At 48.0% G+C, this 18,256-nt stretch overlaps 1 protein-coding gene across 1 annotated transcript in view; it reads left to right on the plus strand.

Moving 5' to 3' along the window:
- Positions 1-5,462: 5,462 nt before the first annotated feature.
- Positions 5,463-18,256, plus strand: part of PTCHD1 (patched domain containing 1) — a 42,049-nt gene continuing 29,255 nt past the window's right edge. Inside the window, exon 1 of the mRNA XM_071749837.1 lies at positions 5,463-6,411. Coding sequence (XP_071605938.1) covers positions 5,983-6,411 — 429 coding nt within the window. The 5' untranslated portion in view covers positions 5,463-5,982. The remainder of the gene's footprint in view (positions 6,412-18,256) is intronic.

The raw sequence follows: 18,256 nt of genomic DNA on the forward strand, positions 1-18,256 counted from the left end.
TTGACTCGTCTGCTTATATTAGCTGTAACATTTCAGTACATCAGGACCATTTAGACCGCATTTCAAAATAAGAACTTAGTCTATCTTTCTGCAAGGGAGGACTTTTTTTTTCAAGCCATTATTATTTGTGGCAAAGGAAAGACCCTTCCCTGAGGCTGACAGAAGTGTTAGCGGTCACCAGTTTAAAATAAACAGGTAGGAGGCTGTGATTAATAATCCAGTCAATCACAAGTGTCAGATGGCCTAGCCAGAACTTCAGCCAGAGAATGATGGTTCAAGGGCTCCAGCTTAAAAAGCAGATCGAGATGTAACAAAATACAGGAGAACCCTAACAAAAGCAGAGCTGTGTTCTAGTGCAACCTATGCCAATATGCAAGGGAACAACCATCCTTCCCCTCTGCTGAGTTTTCATACAAGCAGAGAAAAAAAAAATAATACAGTCTCCCTGTTACATCCCAGTTTGTTTTTTCAATCTGTTCATGTTAATGGTACAATCGGGGATCTCCAGTTTTTGTGTCATCACTGCCAGCAGCAGGCTAATGGAGCATCTCAGAGACAGACCACAGAACTGCAGTTTCAGCCACACAGGGCACTTCCCTCTTTTTATTATACTCTATAAAAGATAAGTCACACACGCTTTCTCTTAGCAGTCCTCATGAATCAGCAAAGAGCTGCCAAAGACTGACCATCAGGGCATTTGGGAAAGAATCAGGTGCCAGCTGTCAAAGTATTTCTTGGTGATTTACATTCTTTTTATACATCTCTGTATCCAGGAGGAGGAACAGGCCAGCAAGGAGCATTTATGCATTTGCATTTTACAAGATAGGCTGCAAAAAAAAGAGAGATGTTGTCATGCAGGAGTAAGGGGAGTGGATTTCTTTCCTTTTAGCTGATGCAAAAAGATATTCCAGTTCCTGTGACTTCTCCCAGGATCTGCATTAGCAAGTCCAATTAGTGTATGTATGTCCTGTCACGGGTGGCAGAACTTCAAGGCACTGGGGAGTGCAGTGCCAAAGTGCATGCAGAGCCATAGCTTGTCTTCTTTACCTCTCCCTTCCATTCCGTTCCGTGAACACTAGGGGCTTACACATGCTGAAGGAAAAATGTCAACATAATTGACTTTGTCAGTAGCCTGCTTCAGGAGGTAAGAAATCAGCCATCTTCAATTCTGGCAATGAAATCTGTGGATGCAGACTGCAAAATATGTGGCCATCCCTTGGCAGGGTGGTGCTTCATGGTTTGTACATCGGGTTAAGAGTTTAAAAAATCACCTTAGTTTTAGGGTTCTCAAACTGTGATCATGCTGTTTGGACCCATGATGCCCCCACTCTTTGGTGTGAGCTGAGAGAAAATGGGACTGAGGAGACAAAAAGGGAAAATTTAGCATCTTTATTGACTAAATATAAACCAATAACTGCACTGAATCTGGCTTACAATTTCCCATGGTTGCTTCTAGAAAGCCCTTTTCAGTATTAGCAAATTGCTATCCTTGTGGGAGAAGTTTTGCCTGTGTGAGTGAAAACAGTGATGTACTATTGCGTAGTCTTCCTACTGTGTTGGAACCCAAGCTGGAAAGGAGGAGGAGGTGGCCTCTTTCTGCTTTAACTTTCTGTTAACTGCAAATGGACAAAAGCTACGAGTCACGAGATTCCCTCCCCAGTCAGCAATGGGAGATTAACTTTGTTGTTAACTTTGTCTGTGCCCTCACCAATACAACTGGCACTGGCCCAGGTCCCAGACCCAATACAGAGCAGGGCTCGATCAGGTGATGCAATGAGAGTTACTGCTCTCCCCAGGCATCCTGGGCTGGTTACATGTTGTTTCGAGCCCTTGGAACAAAGCACAATGTGTTTGCACGTCACCAGCCAGATGTTCAGCAGGTGTAAATGAGCATAACACAGAGAACTTCAGTGAAAAAGGTTTTGCATTCCGTAAGAATCTAGCCATAATTATTAAACTCTCCTTGAACATTTTCTTTTTCATTCCCTTTAAAAAAAAAAAAAAAAAAAAAAAGATCTTTTGTTACCCATCTCCTCACTGTTGGTAACCTCATTCTCTCCAAGCTCCAGCTGGAACTTGCATCACACATTGCTCAGTGCTCTGTTGCAAAAATCATTCCCCATTCGCAGCACTAAATCCCCTGCACACACTCCTAAAATATCTTCTCTGGTTCCTCATGCCTAACTAAACAACACAAAATCCTGATTCTCTGCATACCTCCCACAGCCATCCCAGCTGCTCCTGCCACCTTTCCCTTCCCCTAGGCCCTCTTCACTCATCTGAAGTTACTCATCAGGAATCCTCTCCTCCAACACTTCTCTCAATTTTTTCTTTCATTGGAACCCTTGTTCTGGAGGTGGGAGGAAGAGCTTATTTTATATAAAACCTTGTCCACTTCTTCCTCTCACATTAGTTTTAAAATTTGCCATTTTAACAGGATTTGAGCAGATCCATAGAGAGATGTTTGTTTCTGGATGTTGAAAGCACCCTGCTCGCACTCACAAAAAGCTAAAGCCCTCTGATCTGGGTTGTCAGGTGCTTGACCTACCCAGGACCTGCAGATCCTGGGAATGGCAGCCAGACTTGTCTGGCCTTGAGAGCTCCTAAGCATGGGTCAAGGCAGTCTCCTTGCACAGGTCTGAGACTCAACAAATGTTTCAGGGTGGACAGGCCTGCTCTTGAGAGCAGACTTGAACCCCAAGCAGATGCCATCTTTATGAGTCACATCTTCCCCATATCCCTTTTATATTCTGTCCCCACAAGTAGCTACCCTGAGGCATTTGCTTTGAAAGGACATAATCATATTGTCCTCATTATCCCTCTTCCCAGCAGCTGCACCTCATTGTATGGCCATCTCTTCCCATCGTTCTCTTCTTAATTTAGTTTGGAAACTCTCTAGAGCAATGAGACATCGTTATCTGTTTTATAAAGCGCCATTCAGGGCTGTAGCAGAGTAGCACGTTTTTGTGACAGAAATCCTACCCTTCCATTTCCTCTGAAAGACAGGTGGAGCAGGTCAGTGCTTAGCAAGTTAATGTGCACTGCCCAGCACATGTTATCACCAAGAGCTCTGGTTACCAGAGCATTCTCCTACAACAGAAGCAAGAGCTCAACTGTGCTTTGCTCCTTACAGAGTACTGTGGGATGCCTCCAGATGCTCTGCTCCCAACAACCATATTACCACAAAATATTTTGATGGCAGTTTTTGGAGTGCCAGAGCAGTGACAGTCAGTAACAAGGTGCTTTCACTATCTGCAGAATCAGCAGTACACAGAACTTTCCCCTCTGGTTTAGTAACATCCACAAGATACTTACAGCATTCAGCATTCCAATATTCCTGTTCAGTGTAGCTACAGCACACAGAGCTCATCTGAGTTGCCAGCAGCACATGTCAAGCTGCCTCACATCCCACCCCTTTATGGCCCTCCCCTGCAGGAAACCCCTCAGTCAAAGGCCAATTCCTTGACCAAAAGTGACGCAGAACTTTGTGGGGTGAAAACCCACAACTACCTTTGGAAAAACATCATTTCTACCACAGCTAACAGTGCAGTCTGAAGCTGGTTTCAATAGGCAATAATGCAGTTGCTAGTCTGGGAAGACAGAGGAACATCCTACAGAATCTCTGATACATCAGTTTTCCCCTCTGCCCCCACACTATGGGGGCCACCTGGGGTGCTCAAATGTGCTGAGAACTGGGGCTGGGTATAAGGCCCTCAAGCTAGTTTTCCTGAAGTACTCTAGAGAACTGTGAATCAGCCACTGGATGCTTACTAAAATAATAACCTCCTTCAATTTTAATAATGATAAAATATTTTTAATGGAGAAAAAAAATCACCACAGACGATACTGTCAGCAGCAATGGCAAAAGCTCTTTGCTTATTGCTAATGTCATGAAGCACTGGGCACATCCTGATATTTCCCCCTACTATGCACTGCTGTGACTAAGCCCATGCAATGCTCTACAGCTGGAAAAGGGCAGCAAGGGAAGAATTCTGCACTGGGAGACAGGAGACCTGGGCTCTGCATCCTGACCAATACCGAACTTCACCCAAAACTTGGACCAAATCTTCTCCCATGTCTGCACTTCTCCTTCTATTCCCATCTTTTTTTACTTTAAGTGATGTAGAGCTGATAGAAGCAGTAGAAACCCACCTCCACGGGAACAGAACCGAGCAGCAGCATGATTGCTATACAAGCCTCAGCATCTGTGGATCAGGCACACTGGCCCTGCAGGCAGGGTCCTGCCGGGAGCACTGCCCGGACTTGGGCACAAACCCCAAAAGAATTGGGAGAGTTGGGGATCTCACTGGCTGTAACTCATCACTGCTCAATCAAGCTGTTTGCTAACTCACCACATCAGAAGCACCAAACATGGGAAGAGTTTAGCATTCAAGCCGTGTGACCTAGCTGCAAGTGAGGAGACAGGAATGATGTCAAGGAGGTTTTGTGCAAGGAGCGTCCGTGACAAAACATTAGCTTAGGTCAGACGCTACTGAAATGTAAAAGGACGGATGACTGTCTGTCTATCAATAACCAAAACAGGGAGTGCTGCTACAGCAACAGGTGTAACAGCTGTCCAACAGAATCTTCCTTTTCGCCAATATGTAGAACCACTGGCCTGAGTAGTAACTGGACTCCAAACACCAGCACCATGCGTTTGAGGAATACCAGCTAAGGCCAGCTGGCCAGTATGTCAGCCAGATATGACCAACACAAAAACTTCTTCCTCGTTCCTGTTATTTAAGTGCAGTTTGTGTTTACAAACGAGGCCGTCCTGCATGATCACACCCCGCGGGGATGTGGTCGTACCCACGCACACGTGGGCACCTCAGCCACACGCTGCCTGGGGCACGCTATCGGAGTTGCCGGGTTGTGATCAGGGGAGCGGGAGCGTGCTGCCCCGGTACCTCATGGGCGGTGAGGGGCTGTCGGGGTGGCAGCAGGTGGCCCACGGACGACGCCGGGTGACCGGGGACAGCGATGCGGGCAGGGGCCTTTCTTAATGGGCATGTGCGAGAGGAGCCGCACATGCCCACTCATGCGGCGCGGGGCCGGCGAGCTCTGTCGCGTTACCGCGGCCGCCGCCGTAGGCTGCGCGGCGGGACCGGGGGGCGAACCGTCGGGCACCCCGGGACGCGTCCGGCCACCGCCCGGGGGGTAGCACCCGGCTGTTTCGGCCAGCGGGTCCCCGAGCCAAAGCCCCCCACGAAACACATCCAACTCCCCCTCTGCAGGGGGCGGCCACTCCCGCCCGCCCGTCGGGGTCGGAGCCAGCCTGCGCTAAACCCCGCCGGCCGGGCGGGGCGGGGATGTAGCGGCGCGGCTGTGCCGGCGGCGGCGGGCGGAGCCGGCCGGCAGCCGGGCGGGGAGGGGCGGGCCGTGGCGTCCCAAGCGCGGCCCGCGGGGCGGCCCCGGCGGGAGGCGCGGCGCTGCGCCCCGCCGCCCCGTGGTAGGCGCCGCCCGGCGTGGCCCCGCGCCCCTGGGCGGAGGGCGCCGGCGGCGGGGGCCGCCGCGGAGGGTTTTCCGCGCCCGCCCCGCCTGCGGCGGCCGGGGGATTAGTCAGCAGTCTGCGGGTAGCCCCGCTCCCGCGCAAACTCCGCGGCGGGGGCGGGGAGCGGCGAGCGGCGCCTGCCCCTTCCCCTTCCCGCGGCGAGGGGCCGCGGCGGCGGCGGGGCTGCCCCCCCGCCCCCCCCCCCGCCCCCTCCCCCGGCGGTCCGTGCCGCCGCTCCGCGGCCGCGGCGAGGGGCGGCGGGTTGGCAAGTGAGGCAACGAGGCGCAGGGAAAGTCCTCTCGGGCACAGCGGCGGCGGCGGCGTCGCAGGAGGACGAGCGCCCGAGCCGCCCCGCGCACGCCCAGCGGCGGGCAGGAGCCCGCACACACCGCACACACCGCACACACGCACGGCCCCAGCGGCGGCCCCGGCGGCCCCCGGCCCCCCGCAGCCGCGGCCGGCGGGGAGGCGGCGCCCGGCGGGGCCACCCCATGGTCTTGCGGGGGCCGTGGGGAAGCTGCGGGGGCCCCGGCGCGGCGCTTGCCCTCCTGCGCGCCCTCCGCACTAGGATGTTGCGGCAGGTCTTACACAGGGGGCTGGGGACGTCCTTCTCCCGGCTCGGCCACTTCGTCGCCAGCCACCCGGTGTTCTTCGCCTCGGCGCCCGTGCTCATCTCCATCCTGCTGGGCGCCAGCTTCAGCCGCTACCAGGTGGAGGAGAGCGTGGAGCACCTCCTGGCCCCCACGCACAGCCTGGCTAAGATCGAGAGGAACCTGGTGGACAGCCTCTTCCCGGTGAACCGCTCCAAGCACCGGCTCTACTCCGACCTGCAGACGCCGGGGAGGTACGGCAGGGTGATCATCACCTCTTTCCGTAAGGCCAACATGCTGGACCAGCACCACACCGATCTCATCCTCAAGGTAACCACGGCGGGGCCCCGGTCACCGCCCCCCGCCCTCCTCCCGCCTGTCCCGGCTCTCCGCATCCCGCCCCGCTTCCCGCCGGCCCTGAGCCCCGTTCCCCGCACCTGTCCGCCCGCACAGAACCACCCCCGCGTGCCCGCCCGACACCAGCGCTGCCACCGCAGCCGCCCGGTCACCTCCCGGCAACAGTTGGGATGCTTGAACGCCGCGGGGACCGGCACCGCCATCCCGCCTGCCCCGCGGCTCCCCTCTTTCCCCCTCCCCCTCCCTGTTTCTTTTTATTTTCTTTTCCTTTTTTCTCCTCCCTGTTTTGGCTTTGTTTGCTTTGGGTGAGCGAGAAGTGCAGGCTGCTTGCTTAAGTAATTTTTTCGGTGTCTCTGTACTCGTGCTCCCGAGTGAAGGCGGCTCGGGTGTTGATAAACTCAAACTTCAAAAACAGTCAGGTACCGAGCTGCCGAAAACGCTTTTGGGGGCTGCTGCTGTGTCTTGGTTGCACTTCTGCCCGGAGCGAGGTAGCACAAAACCTCCTTCTCGCGGCTCCCGAAGGCGAAATGAAATAACTCGGCTGATTATTTTTAGCGAGTAGTATTTTTCCCCCTTCCGCCCCCATCCCACCATCACCGAAAACGCTGGTTTCATAGATTAAGAAAAATCCGGCTCAGCTGTAGGTTGCAGGCGTGGTGCAGCCTGTGCTGCCGGTTCAAGTTGAAGCGGGCAGCAGCATCCTTCCCTGTCACTTGAGTGGCATGGAGCGTGCGAGTCAGCATCTAACAGGACATCGCACTGCACTGTATATCATACCATGTCAGAAATCTGCATTTATTGAAGCTGGTACTCTAGTTTACATGCCAGTAGTTTCAGACAATCTTGAAAGGAAAAAACAGGGGGAACAGATGGAAAAAAACCCTGGTATGTTAGGACGGTCAAGTTCACCAAAGGAAAGGTACATTTACAAATAACCAGAGGTGTGGCTCGCTCCATTCTGCACGTTTTTTGCTGTTGCCTTGTGGAAATCCCAGAGGCTCAGCATTGCTTTTTTTCTTCTTTTCCATGAATGTCAAACTGTCAGCCATACAACAGCCAGTGTTAATTCTTCTTAATAGCTTCAGGGAGTGTCTCTTCTGTGATGAGAAAATAGATGCATACCTATTGTATTTGGGGAGACCTCACTCTTCACTAAGCAAGGAATTAACTGTTGCATTGGATTTATTTATATTTTGTTTCCACTGCAGCCACATACAGAACTAGACTACAGAACCACTCAGTATTTTCCTTTTTTTTTTTTTTTCTGTTGACAGTAATCAGCAAACAGATTTAATGAATATCGACTGACTGAGTACAGTAACTGGAATGTTACTGGCAAACAAGGAAACTCCAGAGAGTTTCCATCATTTTCTTGTATCATGAATTGCATTCACATCCAGTATGTGTACATTTACTCAGTCATAGGATAATAATGATAATGATTTTTTTTCTCCATACTGCTTCCTCTAGAGATCTGTAGTTTTATCGATAGCATAGTGACACAGAAATAAATGGCACTCAGAATCTTTCCACAAGGAAACTTCTGCATGAGATTTATCATGCTAGTAAAAGAGCTATAACTTAGAAAGTTCTGTCAGTATTTAACACTGCCTCATTTTTAACAGACAAAATTTGCCAACAAAACAATTATTTTTCATTTAGTGAGATAATGAACACCATTGTCATTTGGCTGTTTACTCTTACTGTTAATCTGACATTGTCAGGCATATCTGATGCGTTATTTCCAACTCTTTACTTATCTAATTGATGCCAGTGTGTCTTATGTAGAATAGATTACATCCTTTGTCCTAATTATTCTTCTGTTTGTGGGCAGAGCTCAGGCAGCTGCCTGCCCAACCCTCTGGAAGGACCTGTGGGTCAGAGCACAGCAAAGCAGGAGGGAGGGTGCCCAGTAGTGTTATATCCGTAGTGATGCAGGGCTACATTTTGTGTGAAGCGGGCTCATCAAGGGATGGGGAAAGAGATGACCATCAAGGTTTTCCTATATACATCCAGTTGCATGGGGGAGAAGAGAGCAAAGGCATCTGAAGTTAACCCCCTAGCCTCCACCAAGAGCCAACCAATTCAAAGTGTCGTGCTTGTAAACAAGTATCCTGGATGAAACCAAGAAGTAATCCCACCTACGTTCCTGAAAATGCTGCTATGTAGGCATAGTCAGGATGGAGAACCTATATAGCATATTTTTTTCTTTTCTGGAGAAGGATGACCGCCCCAAGGGAGAGGTTTTGCTTTAGCAGAGGCAGGTTGGATGCTGGCTCCTCCTGCGTGGTTGTTGCTGCATCTCCACCCACTAGCAGGAGGATGGGAGACCCAGGAGGATGGTTGCCCCAGGCAGGCACCAGATGCTCTTGCAGCACCTCATCTTGGTTTCTTTATGTTCCATATCCCACTTAATCGTGCGAGGAGGGAAGGGAATGAGCCTTGAACTGCTACAGCTCCCCTAGTCATGCGGCAAGGGAAGGAGAACACAGCTTCCCTTGTCCCCTTAGTAAAGGGACAGAAAGTTTTGGGGTCTGAGTAGTTGAAACTGCAACATAGCTGACGCTGTCAGAAGCTCATCACTTCAACATCCTAATCAAGTAATTAGGTATTGAAATAACTTGTTTGGTGGCTTCTCTAAAATGCTCTGGTTGACTTGGTGTAGTTCTTTGCGGGCACGTTATCAGCCTGAGCAGCTCACCATGACCACCACTGCGCAATACCCTGTTGGCTGGCAAGAGATGAGGGAAGAGCTTGGCCTCATGACTGCTTCAGGCCCAGATCTCGAGCGGCACTCCCGGCGCAGGAGCTGCCGTAGGACTCCCCGCTGACAGCATACATATGCCAGCACAGTGTTGGCTGCTCACACCACAGTGGCAGGGCTTGCTGAATGTACAAGCTGCTCCACACAAGGGAGGCGTGTGGCTGCCTTACATAATAGTTTTGTTTGACTCAGACTTGATGCCGAGTACCTTTTTTAAAAAATAAATAAATAAAAAAAAATGTATAACTCTCCATCCATAGTTCTCGTAACTCTCCACAAATACTTAAACCATCCTGTGCCTGCCATCCTTATGTTGCATTTACAGCTAGCATAGTCGTTTGCAGAAGAAAGGGTGAAGCCTAAACATACCTTGAACTTCTGGCCTTGAATAGGTGATCCAACAAAAATCCTTGGTAGAGTCTCCGATGTGCAAGAGAGGCATCCTGAGACTGAGGTACTGTGGGAGGGCAATCATGAAATTTTACCTGCTGCTGTACCTCCTCTACAGCTGAGCACAGGGCACTGGTGTCCTGTGCTGTCACTGTGCAGGATGTTCCCTAAGATTTGACTGATTTGAGAGAGGTATGAAGTAAAAAGGCATAACTGAAGAAAGTGTGCTTTTACCCCTGTATTTCCAAGAAGTGCTTGGAGAAACAAAAATGATTGGGGTGTTTGATGTGGATCATCATGTAGAAGTTCAGATGATTATGTAATGTCTATACAAGTTGCCTAAGTCTAGAATCCCTCCTAAAAATAGCAAGAGCAGCCCCCCTCCAATTCTGTGGTGGTATTTCCACTTGCAGATAAACACCTGATAGGTTGAAAGCATATGGACCTAATCAGAATTTTTGAATCCCGCAAGATATATTCTGATTTAGCCAGAATTTGAGACAACCATAGTTTTGAACCCGTTCATTCCTCTATAGTTCTATACTTAGAGTGAGTTAACTGTGTTACACCAAAAAAAATTATTTTTTTAAATGAAAGGTTTCCTTTTTTTTTTTTTTTTAAGAAGGATATCCTCTCTTCCACTTAAGTTATGTGTTAATAACAATAACAGAGTATTAATATTTTCTTGGCAAAAACTCTTCTTAAGATGACAAGATGTAAAGATGAAAAGGGAATGAAATGTAACGTACCAAAGGAGATAGCATTTGCAGTTTGCATCTATGAAAGTCTATAGATGGGGGGTTACTTTTTAAAGAAATCTTTCTTAACAACGTATTTTCAGACAGTGCTTATATATTGCCCTTCTCATATGAACTGACCATCAATATATCGAGGTAACTGATTAAATATCTATTTGTACATTGTAAGCAAATATCTAAAATTATGTATTTCTGCTTAAGGACGCATTTATCTTAGAACCGCATAACTTCTAATTACTGCAGAAGAAAACAGTTTAACTTCAGAATTTTCTAGACCTCATGCTTACTGGGGTTTAGTTCCTCACTCTTTAATTATTATGTCCCTATTAATGTGTGTGTCTGCACGCTCTCTCTGTGGTCTTCCCAGATTCCCTCACTTATTTTCTACGTGAGAGGAAACTCGTGGAGGAAATAACCATATTTATGTTCCCGTGCCTGAGTTGTTTCCAATTGCTTTGCTGTACAAACATGGCACACTTAAGCCATTATTTTCAAGGTCAGTGGGAATGGGTTCAGGTTGTTCAGCAGAGCGAAAAGCTGGGTCTGTCATGATCCTGGCCAATGCAAGGTACCCTTTATTTTAAAACTTCCTCTACTTCTGAATGCCTGGAGACAGGCAGTCATCTGTGGATCTAGCAATTGATAACAGTAGATCTCCACCTTCTCTAGGTAGATCTGGCACTAAAAACACTTCTAGGGAAACAGTCAACAGACCAAATAGTGAATTCTGCTATTTAGAAAGAGCGAAGGATGAAGTCATGTCTTCAGAGCAAGGCTGTAACATGAGGGGAAGAGTCCTAATACAAGAAAAACAAGGGTGTGAAAGCAGCAGAAGTGCAAGCCTGTTGTCATAGCAGCACAATGCTGCAGGGGCTAAAATGTATCTTATGCGAAAACAGATGAGAATTAAGATACGCAGGTAAGATCCGGGCACAGCCAGGGAAGGGAGAAGATAAATAGCACACGGCAAGGGCAGCGTGGAAGCATGTGCAGGAACCCCCCTAAGCTCCCGGTGTCAGCAGCAGCAGCTCCTCGGCGTGGTTCCTGCGGGCAGGAGGGTTTCTTCTCTCCTGCAGCACCAGCCAGGGCTTGGAGCAGAAGTCCTGAAGTTGCCTGTTCCTGAGAGAACAGCCACATTCCGGCGCTTCCCACCACCCCCCTGACCGACTCCAGCAGCACCAGCCACGCCGTCCCGGATGGGTTCCCTCTCTCCTCCCTCCTGCCTCATGCTGTGGTGCGATGCTCCCCTAGGCCCCTGTGCCCCATCTCTCTGTGGCATCACCTTTCCTGCCCAGGAAGGTCAGGCTCAGACCTCACATCTGATGGAGTACGCGGCGGGCGGATTTTTGGCTGCGTCTGATGCACGTCATCTTCCCTCCGGGTGAGCCTCCAGGAGAGCGCGGCAAGCTGGCAGCACGAGTGTCGGGGGGACTTTGGTGAGTCACAGCCACCAAGGCCTGGCTACCAGTGTCCCAGGTGGTGGCTTGAAGGGAGCTGCCAGGGTTCCCTAGTTACCACATGTGGGGTTCCTGCAAGCTGTAACTGGGGTTTAAGTTGGGGTTTAAGAGCAGGAGAAGCCTCTCCCTGCTGTTGGAAGGGAGAAGGAGGAGCACAGTCGTTAATTAACACGATGGGCTGTGAACTTGTTCAGTTTTCTGCAGGAGCAAGGGATGTTTTGTCCCACTTCTGCTGGAGGAGCACGTCCAAAAAGCCAACACTGTATCTCCGTCTCGCTGAGGAGTACTGCAATGACGGAGAGGTCTTTATGGAGAGTTCTGGAGTGCATGGAGAAGGTCACCATAGAGCTGATGTGAGACCACTAGCAGGAGCAAAGTTCTCATCTTCTTCCCCACCATGAAAAAAATGGGAAAAATCCATCTCAGAGCCATGTCCCAGGCTGCACAGACGGGTTTTTGTTGCCCAGGCATCCTGTCCTCTGACAGAGTTGGCCCAAAACCCAGAGTGGGCTTCTCTCAGTGGAAAAAATTTAGGCAGAATTATCAGGGTGGTGGTCAGAATTAAGATGGTATTGATGAGAAAAGCTTCTCCACTTGATATTAAAAAAGAAAAATCATATCTAGTAATTTTCTGTAGCTACCAAAAAGGCAGATGTGAATGCAAATTCATGCACATCTGCCAGTTTGAGCACTAACAGTTTTCCCTCAGTCAATGACATATAGTTTGAAAATGCTGAGATTTCATTTACATGAAAAATGTTTGGAGAAAATATAACTCGTGTCTTTTGGACATCTGAAAAACTTAGCTGCAAAAATACATAGCTTGCATAATTAATATATTAGCATCTCTTCAGGAAACCTGACTGTAGGACTGCTAGAAAAAGAGCACAGTTACCCGCAGTGTTCCTTGCTGCACACTTTCCAGCTGCAACTTCTGATGTTTACCTTGAGCCATTACAATTTCTTGGCTTCCTCCATCAGTTGTGTTCACACTCTCCATCCCTGGGGCAAACTGGTTTGGTTAGGAGGTTGTTGTCTACCAGCCTCTTTTTGAACCTCCACCATAAATCCATGGTCTCAGGCAAGGCATGTCCCTGTTTGGGGGCTCCCTTGCCTTCCCTCTCTGTACCTTCTTCTGGTGAAAATCCATTCTTAGGAGTTTATTCTGCCCATGTCTGCAGAACCCACAGTATTTTCTTTTGTGAATTAAGCTGCGAGTGGTCCAAGTCTCTTCTCTCTCATAACCCTTTCACATTTTGACTGAGGCCACCTCTTGAAGTGAATAAAAAAGCATTCCAGAAAGATATGAAATGCCAGGGATTACTGAGATCATAGAAAACATGGAGAAATTTATAGCAATACATTAAAGGCTTTTCCTCTTTTTCCTTGGCACAAATGACCGGTAAAAAATACCAGAAGAATAAACCAGCTTCGCATGAAATGAAGCCTATTTTTAAAATCGTTGTCTTCATCTTGCTTACTAGCTTTTTAGTCTTTAACCCAAAACAGTGATGAGGTTTTAAGCAGTAATAGATAATGAGTTCATTCTTCACTTTATTTTTGAGCCTTCTCTGTGGAGCTTTCCTCCTTCTAACCATGAGACCAGACTTTTTTTTTTTTTTTTTTTTAATGAAAGCTGAGGATTTTTTTAAAAGAATACTTCAATAAGTAAAAAATCACAATACTTCAGGCTCCAGGGATCAAAGAAAAACCAGACATGCTGAAACTGACAGTAAAAAATTGTAGGAATTGGGAACAGTAGCATGAGTGAAGCCCTCATTTTTAATTTGAATCATCAGATGTAGACTGAAATACTAAGTGGAGTCACATAATAGCACCACTACCAACAAAATGTAATATGGCATTGCAAAGATCTTATTCCTGAGAGTAAAACGTGTCTCTGTGTGCCAGATCATTCACAGTACAGGAGGATGTCCGTATATCTAGCTGGTTTTTGTCTACTTGGCCATTCATTGGCTATATGTCAAGTAGCAAAGCTTAGCTAAGTCCTTACAATGAGTAATGTCCTCTATAAAATGCCACACGTCACCGCTCAGCAGCAAAACCAAACACATATTTGTGGGATATAAGATAAGCAGAAGGTAATTGTACACATCCTTAACGTTAGAAATGTGGCTGTGACTGATGCAGCTCCTGTGGGAGTCAGGATGTCTTTCCATGAGCTGGGACTAGGAATTTGGCAAGGCTGAACTGTCCCATTGCATGTTGCTGTTGCTCTCATCACTGAGTTTGCCTTGGAGCAAAGCCATTCCACCAGTTAGGTGAGACTTGGGAGGACCAGTGGCCGTCACCACATCCTTGTGCCTCATCTCTTTTGCCCATAGCTTTGATAAGGGTAGCAGATTATGTAATATGGGCTTGAAGGATTTCTGGGATTGGACCGTTTTGCAAATGAATCAGCAGTTTCTAACCCCTCCCTGCTGGGATGGGATCTGTTTGCTTTGCAGGGAGGCTGCAGACTTTTTTGTTACCTGATTAAACTGACAAAACACTTGCTCACTTCTGAATTAAAGAAAGGACTCCTCAGCAACACAAAGGGGCTAGAGGTTTTCCTCACCCCTTCTTTTGTCTCTCTGCATCTTTCGCACATACTTAAGGATATAATAAAGCTTTCCTTTCTGTCGTGAATATACATCCCTAAGTACAACCCCTTTGCATTCAGGTTCAGCTTTGCTACTGCTGCTGAAAGCTGTGCCAAGCTCTGCATAGGGAAGGGCCATCGCACAGAGCTTGGCCATCCCAGGACGGGCAAACTGAGCCTATTCAGGGCCTGTGGTTTGCAGCACCTGCCCCACTGTGCCCGTGGCAGAGGTAGAAGGACCAGCAGCCAAAAACAGCTTGAAGAAATCTTTGCAGCCGATAGACTCTGAGGCCCTGGAGCAAATGCTTTAGCCCAGGATAAATGAAGGTATCTCAGGTTTCACCTCCTGGCATCCTCTTCTGGGTCAGCAGGCAAAACCATCTGGCAGGGCAGTGCAATTTTGTCACATCTCATCTGTCAGTTGTGCCACAGGCTGAAACGTGGCTTGGTGTGGAGAGGTGAGACCAGAACAGCCGTCACCTGGAGGTATTTGCAGAAAGGGACTTCTCTCCCAGCTGAAGCCATCTTTCCTCTCTGTCTAAAAGAAATAACTGAGTGAGCATGGGACTCATTGGGTAAGCAAAGACCAGGGTCAAGATGTTAACCAAATACAAATGGCTAAAGTCTGGAGGAAGATAAAATTCTGTTCTAGAAAACTCTGGCGTGGTACAGGACACACATAAACACCGTTTTTGGAAAGGAGAAGGGAATTGAAAGTGGCAGTTGCTGTTTAAGCAGCAGTGGAAAGGAGAGGTGGAAGTTACTGTGTTGTGCCTGAGCGCTCTGAGGGACATTGTGCCACCATGGCAAGGGAGCTTTGGGAGTGCTGTGTAGCTCGTGCTGCAGTGCTCTGGCACCTCAGCAGTAAACCACTTCGTGGTTGCTTGAGCTAGCTGAAAAGGCTGTGAGCAGTGAGCAAGCAGTGCATGTCTCCCTTCAAGAAGAAAATATTCATTGAGCTTTTGATAGTCCTTTAAACCTTCATTTCTCCTAATAGGATTGGTGAGGATAAGAAAACAGTGGAGTAAATGAGAATCCAGTGGTCAGTCATTTGTCCCAGTACCAGGTGCCAGGTTTATTCAGAATATGGTTACTTGCTATTAAGATCTGCTGCCCTGAGGAGTGCAATATGCATTATGTATTAGCATATTGCTAATATTGTCCACATCACACAGCAGCCTTTACCATATCCTGTTAACAACCTGAAGTTTTTGGGAGGGCCTCCCAGTTTATCACAGTCAAGACTGTAATCCCTTGAACTTCATAGGATGTGTCCTTGTAACCTCATGGACTGTTCTCTGTGGAAGCCCTTCACTCAGGGCTGTGGGTTTGGGCTCTGGACATGAGTGAAAAAAACATTGTGAGGCCACAGTTAAAGCCCCAGGATGGCAGCAGAGAGAAGAGTGCCATGGGACTGCAGCTCTCTGGGCAGGGAAGAGGCAGCAGCCCACGGTGCACAGGGATGCCACGGACAAGCAAAGGGACAAAGAGCCACCCTGCAGCACACCCCTACTGGTGCTGAGACAACAGAGGTTTGGATTTTAGGGTTTGGTCTGAAAAAGCAAAGTGCAGGTGTAGCAATATGTTTGTCCTGAGGATGAAAGTCTGAGTCAGGCTTCAGAGAGGTGATTCCTCGGGTGTGTTGGGGCAGTGCTCAGCATACTTTGCTGGGATGGAGGGAATGACAGGTTTTTGACCTCCTCATCTGTTTGCCTCCACTCCAGGACCAAGCATTGTGGCCACTTGAAAAGCTCAGAGTGTGTTGCAGAGCTGCTCTGAGCAGCAGGAGCTTGGAGCAGGCTCTGGGGGCTGCTTGGCAGCTGGGACACACCAGGACCCAGAGCTGGCTGCCTGCTCCCCTCTCCTTCCTAAAGTTCCAGTGCTGGGAGGTGCAATGGACAGGTCCTCCCCACATGGTGTCCAGTCCAGCCCAGCACAGGCTCAGTTGGAGGACCAGGCCGTCACTGCAGAACAGGCTCCTGAGTCTGAAATGATTGTTTCTGAGAAGAAATGAGTATTTTAGGTATGACATTTAGCTTCTAGCTTTTTGCTAAAGGTGAAGTAACAGCTGTGACAGATGAGCTTATTTTATAAGCTGAATATTAAAAGAAAGTGCTTCAGATGCAAAAGGAAGCAAATGCAGCCGTGAGGTAGGGTAGGTAAATAACAACACTGATAAAAGTTGCATGAAGGTTTAGTTTCTTCTGCATTGTGTCACTGGATGGATCCTCTCTAAAAAAGTTGTATTGTGGATCCAGTACAGGCAGGAAATTCCTTCTGTTCCTCCTAGTTGTTTTCAGCTGTGCTTCTTTATACAACATCTGACTTTACTACCATTGTTGATGAAAACCATACAGTAGCTGCCATTGTAAAAAAATTAAAATCAGATATCTGTCTTTGATTTAGTAGATCAGGACATTTTTCCCAAGCTATAATGACGTACATTTGAATTCATACCCCAGAACAGCTCTTGCAAAGCAGAACTTTGCAGAAACAAATGGGAAAGATTAGAAGAATTCTCCATAGAGACTCATTGCTTTGGCATGGTCCTGCAGATCTTTTTTTTTGGGTTTTTTTTGGGGGTTTTGTTGTTGTTGTTGTTGTTGTTGTTGTTGTTTTAGAAAAAAGTTGTGCAAGGGACCCTAATATGTTGCACAGGCAGTTACTTGTTATTCCATCACAATGGAGAATTCTGCTTCTCACCATGTTGTGTTCTCACAGTGCTGTGAAAAGATTTGTTAGTTGAGTTCATTTCCCAAATCTATCTTTCTAATGTCAATATTGAACTCTTGTTCTATCAAAAGTAAAAAACACTCAAATGTGGAAAAATACACCCCTGCACTGCTGGAGAAACAAGTTGAGAATATAGGGATTTTTTAGAATTTCCCTGCGTGATGTCATATCATCCTGAGGAACAGAGGCAGCGTAACTAAATTTATACCCATCACAAAACAGTTAGGCTTATAGTATCCTGTAACTGTGGGGGTTTTTTCTGCAAATAGGTCTGAAAGAAACAATCAGAAATCACTATGACTATTAACTTCAACAGACACAGGATTTTAGCCATGATTATTAGACATTTTGTCCATTGTCACCAATGAGTATATAATCTCTTCTGCTTTTGTGTACTGCATCTTCTGTGTTTCTAACCAGTGCTTGTCTTCAGAAGGAGCTAGTTCCATAAATATCACCTAACCCCAGCCACTTTAGTGGGAATAGGAGCCTTCTGCCTTCTTTGCATTGCAATGGAAACCAGCATACACAAGCAGGAAGAAAAAGGAATCATCTCCTCGTAGCCAGTTTTCATTGTCTTGCTCAAAATCTGAAGGCAGAAAATAACAATTCCCCCTTTAAGGAGAAGAATTTATAGTCATTCTTAATTTGGCTTCTCAGCTCCCTGGAAGAGCTGTTGCAGGTGAAAGAGGGCTTTCTGCTTTATCAACCCTGGTTGTGTCACCGCACCTTTGCAATGCTTCCACGGTCTAGAAGGCACAGAAGGAATAAATCCTTGGGGTTCCACAAAAAAGATCTGGTGATTTCTCCCTCCACAGCAGCAGACACGTCCACCCAAGCCACCAGGCTGTGCAGGCTACCATGTCCACAGGGTTACTGAGACCCTGAAGCACAAGGTGCTCCTCTGCATCGTCCTGCGGACACCTCAGGAGAATGCATGTATCTCACTGTGCCCTGCATGGAGCACGTAAGCAGCATCGTGCAATGCCCCCCAGCTTCTGAGATATCAGGTAGCCCCTGTGCCACCTTGGGAGCTGCAGAATTTTTTTTGGCTACCCATGACAAAGGACATCCGTGGCCACAGGGAGAGGCTGCTCAGGCTTCCGGCGGTGGG

The sequence above is a fragment of the Heliangelus exortis genome, chromosome 1 (assembly GCF_036169615.1).
Source record: "Heliangelus exortis chromosome 1, bHelExo1.hap1, whole genome shotgun sequence".
NCBI lineage: Eukaryota > Metazoa > Chordata > Aves > Apodiformes > Trochilidae > Heliangelus > Heliangelus exortis.